This window comes from Balaenoptera borealis, assembly GCF_965194805.1.
Source record: "Balaenoptera borealis genome assembly, chromosome: 6".
In the NCBI taxonomy this organism is placed as follows: domain Eukaryota; kingdom Metazoa; phylum Chordata; class Mammalia; order Artiodactyla; family Balaenopteridae; genus Balaenoptera; species Balaenoptera borealis.
In genome coordinates this window covers 82539299-82553222 of record NC_138863.1, presented here as the reverse complement: position 1 = coordinate 82553222, position 13924 = coordinate 82539299, and the positions used below count along the sequence as shown (strand labels likewise).

The 13924-nt window shown below is 35.2% G+C and overlaps 1 protein-coding gene across 2 annotated transcripts in view; it reads left to right on the top strand.

Moving 5' to 3' along the window:
- The window catches only part of ACVR2A (activin A receptor type 2A), an 84715-nt gene that overhangs the window by 65430 nt on the left and 5361 nt on the right, over positions 1–13924 (top strand). For both annotated transcript variants that reach the window (XM_082397242.1, XM_082397243.1), the window contains exons 5-9: positions 3037–3180; positions 5094–5237; positions 6263–6408; positions 8147–8261; positions 11054–11192. In XM_082397242.1, the coding sequence (XP_082253368.1) occupies positions 3037–3180; positions 5094–5237; positions 6263–6408; positions 8147–8261; positions 11054–11192 (688 nt within the window). The remainder of the gene's footprint in view (positions 1–3036; positions 3181–5093; positions 5238–6262; positions 6409–8146; positions 8262–11053; positions 11193–13924) is intronic.

The following is a 13924-nucleotide window of genomic DNA, read 5'->3' as shown; positions in this document are numbered from 1 at the left end:
GTAATTTCATTAGGAGAGTGATCTAAGATTTCTTACTGAAATAACGGTAGCTTAGAAACTTTGTAAACAGAGTCTTGGAAACTTACGGGAACTTTTAAGTTTATCTGTGAATTTGGAAAACATTCAGTGATTTTTTTTTTTTTATTCTAAACATAGGCATTGGAAATTTTTGTTTCCTAAAATTAAGGTTAATATTATATTGAAGTCTTATTTTGGGTATTCTTTTATTTATTTATTTAACATCTTTATTGGAGTGTAATTGCTCTACAATGGTGTGTTAGTTTCTGCTTTATGACAACATGAATCAGCTACATTAGCCAGGACATGGAAGCAACCTAAGTGTCCATCGACAGATGAATGGATAAAGAAGATGTGGCACATATATACAATGGAATATAAACGAAATTGAGTTATTTGTAGTGAGGTGGATGGACCTAGAGTCTGTCATACAGAGTAAAGTCTTATTTTGAACTGCCGACATATTCTTAATTTGAGATGTGCATTAAGTCATCTAAATCCTATTTTATAGACTGAATCATATCCATATGGTTGGTACTCTTTAGAATAGAGAATGGATAATGTGTATGTTATCTAGAGAGACATTATCAGTCAATTTATAAAAGTTATTAAAAATTTTAGTGTTTACATATAGTGCTATATTACTCTTTACCTGGTTATTTTCCCTCTTCAGCTTTCAACCCTTATCTGCATACTTTAATTTTTGTCATCCCTGCTTTGAAAACTCAACTTTTCTAACTTATCTCTGAAGGAGGGGGAATCATTGACTTTAACCTTATAGTTATTTAAAGTTTTTCAAATTGAACTTTGTTTAGTTAGCATAATTATTCTTTAATGCAGTTATCCAATAATTCTTTTTTTTTTTTTAAACTTGTAGGTGAATATTTAGTTTTATTTATTTATTTATTTTTGGCTGTGTTGGGTCTTCGTTTCTGTGCGAGGGCTTTCTCCAGCTGTGGCAAGCGGGGGCCACTCTTCATCGCGGTGCACGGGCCTCTCACTATCGCGGCCTCTCTTGTTGCGGAGCACAGGCTCCAGACGCGCAGGCTCAGTAATTGTGGCTCACGGGCCTAGTTGCTCCGTGGCATGTGGGATCTTCCCAAACCAGGGCTTGAACCCATGTCCCCTGCATTGGCAGGCAGATTCTCAACCACTGCGCCACCAGGGAAGCCCCCCAATAATTCTTGAACTTAGAGCTCTGACCGGTTTCCTTTGCCTCTAGAAGAGGGTTTCAACTTGTTCCCTCCTGTCTCCACATTCACATAAGTCATATACTCCGATCAGTGGGGTCTCTTATTGCAGATACATATGATCAGTCAAGGAATGCGAGGGGGGGGGGTTCAGTTCTGGTAAAACTTCTCCAGAGTGTCTTGTGTCCCCTCCCACTGAGACTCATAATTTGAGAGGCCATACTTCTGTAAGATGTACATCTGACTTTCTTGTCACTGTTAAACTAAAATAATCTTTAGCTCTACTAACCTTTCATGTTTTGAATGTGTGAAGGAAAAGCAACTTTTGCAGACATTTAAAAAATAAATATCTGATGTTAAAATGGGTCACAGGAAGTCTTCTGGTTTATCATACTGTTTTAAAATAGGAATTCTCAAACCATTTTAGAAAGATTGTCTACTTTAGAAGAAGAAATTACATTATTTTTTCTCTTTAATACTTTGCAATGTTTCTATTGCTGAGGGTCTTTCTAATGTAGATGCCAACTTTTAAAAAATCTTGAGTGGCATCCAGGGGCTGAATAATGCCTAAAGGGAGCACTAACTGTCCTGAGGCATTAGAAGAGGAGGGTTTTTTTTGTTTGTTTGTTTTAAGGAAGGAGAGTAAAGGCAGAGAGACATGCATTGATAAAGGGGTGACATACAATCTACAATCTCCAAGTGTCTTAGGTGCCACCCAGTATCATAAAGTCTGTTGCTGTTGCCACAGAAATTTTAGTTCTTCCTAACAATACTCATTACACAGGCCTTCAAACATGTTACTGCTTTCCTCTGGAAGCTTTCCAAAAGGCTTTCTACCTCTTGCTTTAGCTGCAGATATTTAACTAATACAATGTTTTTAGCGAAGGGTAGCCACTCTACTTTGTATAGGAGGATTCCCTGGTGATGCTGTACTCCTATTTATATATTATAGTTGCTCCATTTAAAAAATTAACTATAGCAGTATACTTCTCTTTCATTTACCATACCTTATCATCTAATATGATGACCACTTATTTTCTGAATTGTTATTTGTACTTTCTTTGCCCATGAGTCCCAGAATGCTAATATTATCTCAGATCAATTCTGGGAAGTAATTATAAGCAAAGGGATAAATTGTTACTGGGTGGAAAAATTAGAATGAATGGAGCAGTTTGGTTATAATAACACTAAATTACATACTCCTTTTATGTGCTTTGTATTTGAAATACCTATTTGTAATGTGTTTGAGAACAGCTGTGGGTATTTCTGATATTCATGAAGAAAGATTTAAACACTCACTGGGGAAAGTAATGGATTTTGAGGAGTGGTTTCTTTGAGACGTAGCCATAATTTGCTGTATCTGGCACTTTTCAAATCCTTATCCTATAAGGAATAATCAACTGGATGAAATTAAAATACCGTTAGTAATATCCTGAAGGTCACAGAAAAATCTTAGGAGAATTAGTGAGACTGGATCAAAAAGATTTTAGATCTTTTCTCCTGATTGCTATATGTGTGTGTGTATATATGTGTGTGTATATATATATATATATATATATATATATATATATATATATATATATGTATGTGTGTAGCAATAGGAATGTTATTATGAAAACTCTTAATTCAAGTTTCTTGCTTTTTGATCACTATAGATAATTAGTAATGCTTGAGAATTCAGTTTTGGCAAGATTGAAGTTAATGTCATTTGTACGTGTCTACCGTTTCTGTCAGTTGATTCCTCAGTATACTCACGTTTTTCTGATATTTAGAAGTGAGATGTGTTATGTGCTGCTCTTTAGATGATATTATTATTGTTTATCTGTAGGACCCAGGACCACCCCCACCTTCTCCATTACTAGGTTTGAAGCCACTGCAGTTACTAGAAGTGAAAGCAAGGGGAAGATTTGGTTGTGTGTGGAAAGCCCAGTTACTCAATGAATATGTGGCTGTGAAAATATTTCCAATACAGGTATGTTTATTGCAGTTTTCTAGTCTGCATATATTTTTTAAAAGATGCAACTGGCTAGGTCATTGTAACTCAGAAACAGTCTGAAAACACAAGCCATATGTTTCATGGTGGTTCTTTGTGATACCGGGGAAAGTGGTTAGCCCTTATTATGTCCGCCTTCTCATCTGAGAAATGAATGGTACAACAGTCATGTTTGTTTAAAGTGGTGGAATTACAATACATAAGCATACAGGAGATTTTTTGCCAGTAAAAATTCTACAGAAATGCAAAGTGAAGATGAGGATTCTAATTTAAAAATATAATTCATTGTCTGAGTGGTTAACTTTTAATGTCCCATTGACATTATCAGAAAAAGCAAACAGAATAGTGAAAGAGTATAGTGTGCTTTGTTTTAGAATCGCTGTTTGGAGATATATTACCAGACTGATTCATTTTTGTTCTACTTTGAGTATTGCTGTAATCATTTCAGATTTTGTTTGGTGAATTTTCAGAGGCATTGAGTCAAGACTCCAAATAATTGGTTTACTGTTGACTTGTTTTTCTATTAATAGGGGCCAACCTTATAAAACCCTGGTCTCATGCACCTCTGAGATATTCTTTAGTTTTGCTCCATTGGTGGTATAGATCTATGATAATTCCTTTGTTCCTGTCTTCTGCTTATACACACCTGTGGCTAATGCTGTGCATGGTATTGCGATCCTGGCTGGGTTTTTTGATGCAGGCTTCACCCCTGCACCTGTATAGTAGATGTTCCTTATAACAAAATTATTCAATTTCTTTGTCTTAATATACCTAGATTTTTGCCCTCTTACCTCCTTGAAAGCCTGTTTCTTAGAGTCTGTGAAGAAGTTTATTACTTTTTTTTTTTTGGTAGCAACGCAGATACTGTTAACTGTAGTTTAGTTCTCAAAAGAAAAGTCTTTTGGGCCAAGATTCACAAAGAAGATCAGGGTTCTTATTTCATGTGAGGAAGCTTAAAAATTAGAGAAGCGCATTTGGATGCTATTAACATAAGAGTAACAACAACAACAGTAGCTAAAATTTTATTGAATGGTTCTATTGTGTCAGATAGAGGTACTTTACATATGTGAGTACTCACTACTATGTATTATTACCATACATATAATATAACACACAATATATGTATAATACAACAGCCCTATGAGGCACACACTACAGTCCTTGTTTTGCTGATCAGGAAGCTGAATGATTATGTCACATGCCAAAGGTTCTTCGATAGCTTGGATCCAGAGGGTTCCTAACTGTTATGCTATGGTGCCTCCCACTTTCGTTATTCTCCCATTGTGAAAAGAAACTAATCCTTTATAAGTAGACATGTAAGAGGCATGGATCACTTGCAGGCACAAGTGAATCTGTGGTGTTTCAAATTATTGTATTGCATATTTATACCCCATTGCTCTCTTATTGACTCTGCAGGGTATTCTAAACATTTTGTTAAGAAGGTTTGACATGCTGTTAGTGTTTGAAAAAATTTGTTTTCTATTTAGATGAAGTCATTCTCCCTGAATTTCATCTCTCAGAGAGATTATTCTTAATAGTAACACAGGTAATTTCACACCGTGATAAAATTACACTGTAGTACTAACTTGTATGTGGAATGTGTTGCCATTGTTAGGATTCAGAAGTGCAGTATTTCTGATCAACTTCTATGTTTACAAATTATAAACACAAAAAAGTATGTTTGAAGGAATGGGGCAGGGCAGGCATTTGGTATGTAACTGTTACCTGTTGTCAAAATTTTCTTTTATTAAAAAACAGGACAAAACAAAACCAAAGAATCTCTTAATACTTAGCCTTTAAAAAAAATTGCCTTAGAACTTACTTGAGTAACCTCTTAGATATGGTTTATTTGCCTGTGTTCTTTGCATTCTTACTATTCTTTTTAACTCTAGGACAAACAGTCATGGCAGAATGAATATGAAGTCTATAGTTTGCCTGGAATGAAGCATGAGAACATATTACAGTTCATTGGTGCAGAAAAACGAGGCACCAGTGTTGATGTGGATCTTTGGCTAATCACAGCATTTCATGAAAAGGTAAAATGACTTTCCATTTTAACTCAGTGAAGTCAGGGTTGGCTTACTTCCTAATGTTGGCTACAAAGCCCTCACTTATTTTTCTGGGAACAGTGTGTTATTATAGTTGGTTAATATTTATAAATAAAAACCTGTTTTAAAAATGATTTATTTAATAGAAGAACAAAGATGACAACTTTTTCATCTAACCCTCTACTTAAATAATACCAGTCTTTTGTCCCTGATTTCTTGTGCTGCAATTACCTCTGTTACAAATAATTATTTTAGTATAGCCAATGCTTAGGAATTTTCATTTACCATTTACTGTCCACTTTTATTACATGAGACATTTTTTCAGCTTGAATTTTGTTTCTTAAAATTCTTTAATCGATGGCACTTAGTGACAAAACTAGGGTCAGGAAATTTATCTGATCTTTGATCAGTCACTAATTTGTAGGATAATTACCACCAAAACACACTTGCTATTTTTCCTCAATTTTTCTGCTTTCAGAGTTAGTATGAAAGTATACATTAATGAAGTAGGAAATTGTGATCTTCTTGGCAATCAGTTTCATCACTGTCAGAAAAAAGTGGCTGTTTTAATTCCCTTAATTCTTGACTAAAAGGTTGGCAGTAATCTCTAGAGGAAGATTCTTTAGGTTAGTTGTTGTTCATATGTTTTAATTTTTTGTTCTCCTAGTCCTATTTATAACATCTCTATAGTCAGTATATTTTAACTTCTAAAATATTTTCTAGAACTTTAGATTTTCAATAATCTTTTTTTTTTTTTTTTTTGTAAATTTTGCCTTCTCAATGGGAAATTGACCGACTGTGCTTGTAGCAAACCTTTAAAGATTAGTGGTATTCCTTTCAAATGTTTATTAATGTGAAATTGAACCATTCCAGAAAGATTGTGTTTTGTATATTATTCACTGAAAGGAAAGCTATGTTGCCTTCCATGACCTCTTAAAAGTAAAAAGGAAAGTCTCCATATACATATGGCTTTTGTCAAGAACATAAGTTGTTTTTTTTCCCCCTTTCTTTAGGGTTCACTATCAGACTTTCTTAAGGCTAATGTGGTCTCTTGGAATGAATTGTGTCATATTGCAGAAACCATGGCTAGAGGATTGGCATATTTACATGAGGATATACCTGGCCTAAAAGATGGCCACAAACCCGCCATATCTCACAGGTAGAGCTAAATTTATATTATTTTACCCAATAATTCAGTATTTATTATTTAAACTTTCAGTCCCCTGGGCAAAATATATTTTTCCCCTAGTTACCTAATCATGCTATAGGAGGCATTGATTTTCACTTGTTTTTCAAATTAGCTTTGAGATTGGCCAGGAAGTATTTTGGATAATGTATATATTAACATCATTATCAAAGGTTAATTATTGACTTATGTTTCAATTTGTCTCATTTCCGAAAACACAGTTAAGAATGAAAGTGTATTTTCTTTGTCTCAAAGGAGAAATTTGTTTTACCTCAAAACATGATTTACTTCAAAGATGATTATAAATAGGTATAAGGGGATGTAATTGAGAGATTTTGAGTATCTTTTTTGCTTGTGTTTTGAATGACCATGTGATCATTACCTAAGTTGAGGTGGAAGGAGGTATTATTTGAATAATTGGGCTTACTAAATTTTATTTTTCGGTGAAGAAATAGTACTTGGACCCAACAATTGTCATATCCTTAAAAGGGAAACCGTTAATTCCCTTAAACATGGGATTCAATTTGCCATTGTGTGTTTGACTTCCTTGAACATGGGATCAATCTGTCATCTTATATTCAGTTTAAAGATGGATGTTTTAAATTACCTGATTCATTTAACAAATACTTAGTTGAGTGCCATCAGGTGGTGTTTTAGGTTGCTGGGAGGCATTACTTTTATTCCAGTTCTAATGTAGATTCTGATTTTGAAAACCTTAAATGACTTCTACCTCAGAAATAGCTTCCCTTCTCACCTTCCTACATACAGTCTAACCGCCTCTTCCTGGATTTTTGCTCGCCTCACCTAGTCCTATAGGGAACTAATCCTTTGGAACCCCCAAAGGTTATTGTAAGTAGGGTCCCTAAAAATCATTTGAGTCTAAAACTGATTTTTGTAGCATTTGTGGTTGTCTCTCTGTGCGTCCTCTGTCTCACACTTGGTCTCTGTGTCTGCACACATAAATTTACCATTGCTCATGGCACCGGTGTGTTTACTGGGGTAAACAAGCTTACTGAGCTTACTGGGGTATAGTAAGCCCTAGGATGAGCTAGAAGAGGCTAATGTGTAGAGGAAGACATCTGATTGCCTTAAAATGGTTACGCTTTTTGGAACACCAGGATCCAGCTGGAGCAGTGTATGTTTATGGTGAAAAATTTCTCTTATACATTTGTAGAGATGCTTTTGTACAGCCAAGTTGGTGAATATAATAAGAACCATTAAAACAAGGGACGGCTTTAAAATGTAGGCCTGTGCCAATAGGCAAAAAGCTCTAATTCAGCTATTACTGAAAATTCTTTCGTTTTGGTTTTTAAATTTCAGTGTCAATGAGAGTTTCTAACTATAAACTCTGAAATATGCTTATTATCTTAAAAAACAACAATTTTATGATTGGTAGTTAGGAGTGACATAGGTAACATGTAGGCTGGACAGTATTTTTGGAACGGCAGCTCTTTATAAAACTGCTTTATGGAGAGAATTCCTTCTTATTGTCCATGTAATGGATACGACTAGGTCGACTAGGTACTCTTGTGCTTCAAGCTATCTGGAGACTTTACTTAAACTTTTCGTCCCTCTCCCCTTTTCTGTATTTCATACTTTGAAATAACTATTTTTTTTAAAGCATACATAGTCTCTCCTTACTTACAGTCAAAAAATTTAAAAGATAACTTGTTTAAACTGAATTTGAATACTTTATCTTTCTATTTGCAAGGGACATCAAAAGTAAAAATGTGCTGTTGAAAAACAATCTGACAGCTTGCATTGCTGACTTTGGGTTGGCGTTAAAGTTTGAGGCTGGCAAGTCTGCAGGTGATACCCATGGACAGGTAAGGATGATAACTGTAAACTGTAAGAAAAAATAATCTTGTCCCATATTTTCTTAGATGGCATCTGGGATCAGTTGGTCTAAAATTATTGTGCTGGTTCTTAAGTTGGTATCTAATATAAAAATGACTCTCTTAAGAGTAATATGTTAAATTTGCTGAGGAAGATATTTTCATATGGTGATGAAGGACTGTTAGGACCTCAGGTGGTTTTAGATCAAGCAATTCATAAAACAATTTAGATGTCACAGGATTCTATTTTTAAAACTAATCAAAGAAGAATCCAACACATTTTAATAGGCCTCATTCTTTTAGGGAGTTCTTAATATTAACTTACTAGTTTTAACTTGTTGATTCTTTCACTGTCTTAGGAGGAATGGAGGAATAATCAGTCACTCTTCATGTTATGATGCACTAAGATCTAGTGCCTGTTTTTCCAGACAGCAATGATAGTTTCTTGCTTCTTGGTCTCTGTTGCTTCTTTAACTCTTTAATCAACTTTATAGCTTTTCTCTGAATTCTCTCCAGAGTTCCGAGCACTTGTAAGGCCCTGAGCAAGGAGTTTAACTCTACTAACCAAGGTCTGCACAGAGACCTCAGCAATGGGAGCCTTTAAGGAAGCCAAAGAGGAAAAGAACATTATCCATACGTTTTATTCTCAGAAACTGAGGCTCTAAGAAAGGTGTTTTCAAACCAGTTTGACCTGAAAGGTGATATTTCCTTACAAAGCCAAATGATTTTGCACAGTCATTACTTCACCTTTCAAATCAGGCAAATTATTTGATCATCTGATTCTCAACTTTCTTTTTGCCCAGTGTGTCCTACTGACCTCCAAGAACATAGCACAACAAATTTTGGCAACATTGACTAATGATTTAAGAATTTAGCCAGCAGTCATAGTTCTAGAAAAGTTGACAACATATGTATTTGGGAAGGAAGGCAGTTTTGTGGAGAATGTAACTGAGATGGGAGATTGTGCAGGAAGCCTAGGACCAGGCTTCTGAGCTGATTGTCTGATTACCTTAAGACTAAATTTTGGGAAGAGTTTAATCCTTTGGTACCTTATTAACCTCCCCCCTTTGTAAGAAAAGAATTTGGGGATTCATTCGTATCTTTTTTTTTTTTCAAGTTTTTTTTTTTTTAATAGATCCTTATTGGAGTATAATTGCTTCACTGTACTGTGTTAGTTTCTGTTGTACACCAAAGTGAATCAGCCATGTGCATACACATGTCCCTATATACCCTCCCTCTTGAGCTTCCCTCCCAGCCTTCCTATCCCACCCCTCTAGGTCATGGCAAAGCACCAGACGAATCTCCCTTCATTCGTATCTTTTAATGCCCTCATGATTGGCTTACATGATGAGGGTAAAAATAACTAATAATACATAATAATTACATATATATATGTATTGAATACATATATATGAATAATAATGAATAATACATGATTGATTCCTTGACTTTAGATTTCATGGACCAGAAAGTTTCAAAATGCTTATTATTGCATATTTTATATATTGCAAAGAACACTGGAAAAAAAAATAACATTTTTCTCTAATATCATCATCAATTTATAAAAGAGAGGACATTTTATACTGAAAAGGAAGATGTCATCATTTCGTAAGAAAAGAAGTACTTTGGAAGGCATACATTTATCTTCAGGAGAAAAGTAAATTTGGGGGAAAAGCTTGCTTACAGTACAATTAAAATAGTTACTTAAAGTAGCAAAAAAGGCAAAGCTCCCTTTTTACCCTTTCTTTAAAGTGTTCTCCTTATTAAATGAATTAAAAACTTCGGGTTTTTGAACTTCAGGGTCTTAGTGATCTATCATTTTTTCTTAAACATCTCTTTATATGTATATTTGCAGATAATTGCCCAACTTCTAGTCTATAGATGATAGTCACTTAACAATGGAGCTTTTGGAAATACCAGTATCTGGGCCACTCCCTAGACCTATTAAACTCAAGTGGATTAATCTAACCACCTATCTCACAGAAATTATTTAAGTGTTCATATATGAATCTTGTCAAGCACCAACCAAAGTTAGCTGTGCTAGCTTAGTAACCATATTTACATTACTAAGAAATACCAGATTGTTAGGGACAGATATCAATAAAGAATTTAAGACAGAATTCATGAAGAAACAAATACATAGATTTTGTGGAAACAGAACTTTAAAAAGTTTATCCATCCTTTACTTGGCTAATTCGTTTTATGTTTTGTATTGTTTATTAGGTTTTTTTTTTTCGTACACAGAAACCCTCAAAAGGAGTATTTTTTTTAAAAAGATACATTTCAAACAATGTACAGTTGAAAAGTATACAGCCTTTTTTCTCTGTTCCATCCTCTCTCCAAATAACCATTGTTCAGTTTCTTGTGATTACTTCCAGAAGGGGGAAAAAGTCGAAGCCTAGACCAGCATAATGTCTGTTGATATATCTATTAAGTGTATCCAGAAGGGATCTTAGTATATATACTGCTTTGTTCTTTGCTGTTTTCATCTTACAGTATTTTTAGAAATCTTTCCATATTTGTCTTTATAGATTTACCTCATGTTTTTTTTAAGAGCTGCATAGTACTCTTACTTATTTAAGCAGTCCCTACTGATGGTTGCATCCACTGTTTCCAGGGTCTTGGCTGTTGTATTACTTGAAATGGAATAAAATTCTGGTAGTCATAATTTAGTTATCTTAACCTGATATTAGAGCACACTTGGTTTTGATTCTCTTTACAAAATCATAAAATGTTAGTTCACAAAGTTAGTAAGTGCTGCTTGCTTTCAACATCTTTTTCAGGTTGGTACCCGAAGGTATATGGCTCCAGAGGTATTAGAGGGTGCTATAAACTTCCAAAGGGATGCATTTTTGAGGATAGATATGTACGCCATGGGATTAGTCCTGTGGGAACTGGCCTCTCGCTGTACTGCTGCAGATGGTAAGGGAACATATATTTTTTTAAAAGACATATACATATATATGTATACCTGTACCTACTACACATGTATGAAAAGGGTTGATTACTCTCTAAGGTAATATTTTAAAGTACAATTTTTTTTAAATAGACTCCAAGAGGTGGTAGCATAAAGAAAATTCAGGAGGCAGGGGATGGGGAGGGCGGGAGAGGAAAGGTACTGATATGTATTGATCCATTACCATTGCCAGATGTTTTGCTGGGCACTTTACATACCTTTAGCTTATTTCCTAAAACAACTTTGGAGGTAATTATCACCTCAGTTGTGAGGAATTTGACGCTCAAATTTTAACTAGAAATTAAGTAGCTTGTCTGTTTTAGTTGCAGAGTGGTAAGTGGTGAAATCAAGATTTGAAACTCTGATCCAGATTCAGGGAGAGGGCTGCTACTTTGGTTAGATCACGAGGGTCCTGAGACACCTAAGAGTTAAAGTCAACTCTTGGGTGAGAAGAGGTGCATATAGAGTCGGGGGATTTTGACTCCCAGGATACTCAGGCTGTCTGTTCAGCCCTCCCGTGATGGATTGAGTTACCATTCTATCCTCCATGACCCAGAACTGAGCGTGTGTTATACCACAAGTTAGATTCTGCCTCCTTAAAGCTTTGTAAGTCTGATCTGATGTAGACATTATTGTGAACATAAGTTACACTCCCTAGCACATCACCTTGGTTCTAAGGGATTCCTAGTTCTTGTTCTTGAAGTCCTTTTCAAGTCCTAAAAATATTTACATTGATTGACTCATTATAAACCTGCATATTATATTCCTCGTGTGACAGAATTATAGCGTTGTAGGTATTGTCTTTAGTGCTCCTCAGAAGGTCTCTACTCTCTCCAATTATACTACACTTTTTTGGATATGAGAATATAAGGCAAATTTCCTGACTATTAAACTCCCAAACCAAGTAAATTAGTTTGATCTTTTTAAATTTTAATTTATAAAAGGTATAACCATCTTAACCTATGTTTATAAGAATATTTTCTGAGTACTGATAGTTTCTCAGTGTAGGACAGACTACCTCTGGTATATGAAACTTGATTTGGGATACTCTGCTTTTAAAGGGAATTTAGTGGAAAGTGCTCAGGAATGGACAGCCATTCATTCTTCCAAAATTGGCATGGGAATGGATCCAGAACCTAAGAAAGGTTGAAGCAATTTGGATATAATTTTAGCTTAGACGTCTATAGGTAGAAGAGTAAGCTGTTCAGTGTGTTTTGGCTCAAAGTGGAAGAAAAAATGCATTTATTGTGTGCATTTATGGAGGCACAAGTAGGTTAGATGGCAGATGTTACAGGAAAATACATTTCTTAAGAATTTCATTAATATGAACTCTCCAAAGCAAGCCAATTGGATGCAGTGTTATGGGGGATACACAAGTAATATACAGTTTAGTTAAGGTGATAAAATGTATCCTGGACAATTAACTCCAGAGTAAGGTAAGTATGACTTGTCTACATAGGTAAATGTTTTTGGATGAATGTTAATACCTGAGAAATGTTAAGGGAGTGTTATGGGAGTTTAGAGGTGTGAGGACTTGCTTTGTTTGTGGGGAGGAGAGGTTATCAGGGAAGTTTTTATGGAAAAAGAATAGGATAGATGCTTACATTTCTTAAATGCCTTGCACGTGCTATGAAATACTCAATTGCGGAGTCAGGCATTTCTGATTCAAGTCAGAAATTGAAGCAGAGGGGACAGTATGAACACTGCTAACGTAAGTGCTTTTCAATTTTTTTGATGGCTAATTGTTGATGGTTCAGTTCAGTGATTCTCAAACTTTAATGTGCAAACCAAACTCCTGGGAATCTTGTTAAAATTCAGATTTTGACTCAGTAGGTCTGAGGTGGGGCCTGATACTTACATTTCTTACAAGCTACCCATCAGTGCCAGTGCTGCTGACCTGTGGACCGCACTTTGAGTAGCAAGGGTTAAATAAGACACCTTTAGAATGTCAGTACTCTAAGTGATTGGAAATGCTTCAGCAGAGACTGACTATCCAGCCATCAAGGATTCTTATATTTAGACAGGGTTGAGTTAGATGGCCTCCTTCTTGATCAGCTGTTGATAACTTATATTCTATGCAGGAGTATTTGGTGTGTTTTGAGAACTTGTACAAGGTTTATGTCTATATAGACACATCTGGTCACTAAAATTGCTCATTAGTGACCAATTTCTGTCAAGGGGAGACAGTTTAGTGATTGAAAGCACAGACTTTAGAGTCACTGAGGTGGATTCAAATTCCACCTCTATTACTTAACAGCTGTATGCCCTTGTGCAGATTATGGAACTTTTTTTTGAGCTGCTTTCTTATCTGTAAAATAGGGTAATGCCACCTTCACTCTGTGAAGATAAAATGGAAGCAAATAATATAAAGTTCCTGGTCAGCATAAGTGCTCATCAATTATTAGTTATTACGAACTCCTAACTGAATTTCCATATTTGAGTAGGCCTAAGAAAAAAAGGAACATGTTGTAGAATAAATCTTGCTTGTCTGTGAAGGCACATTCTGACTTGTTGGGAACCCTTTTTGTAGAGTACATTTGTGATTTTTAAAAAACAATATTTGGCAGCTCTTGTGAGGGCAGAGAAGAGGTGTGACTCCAGGGTACCTAATTCCTCATGTAGAGTCAGAATGTCAGAATAAAGATGGTTATAGCAGACTGAACCCAAAATCTTCAGAGATGAAAGCACTACTGTTTAC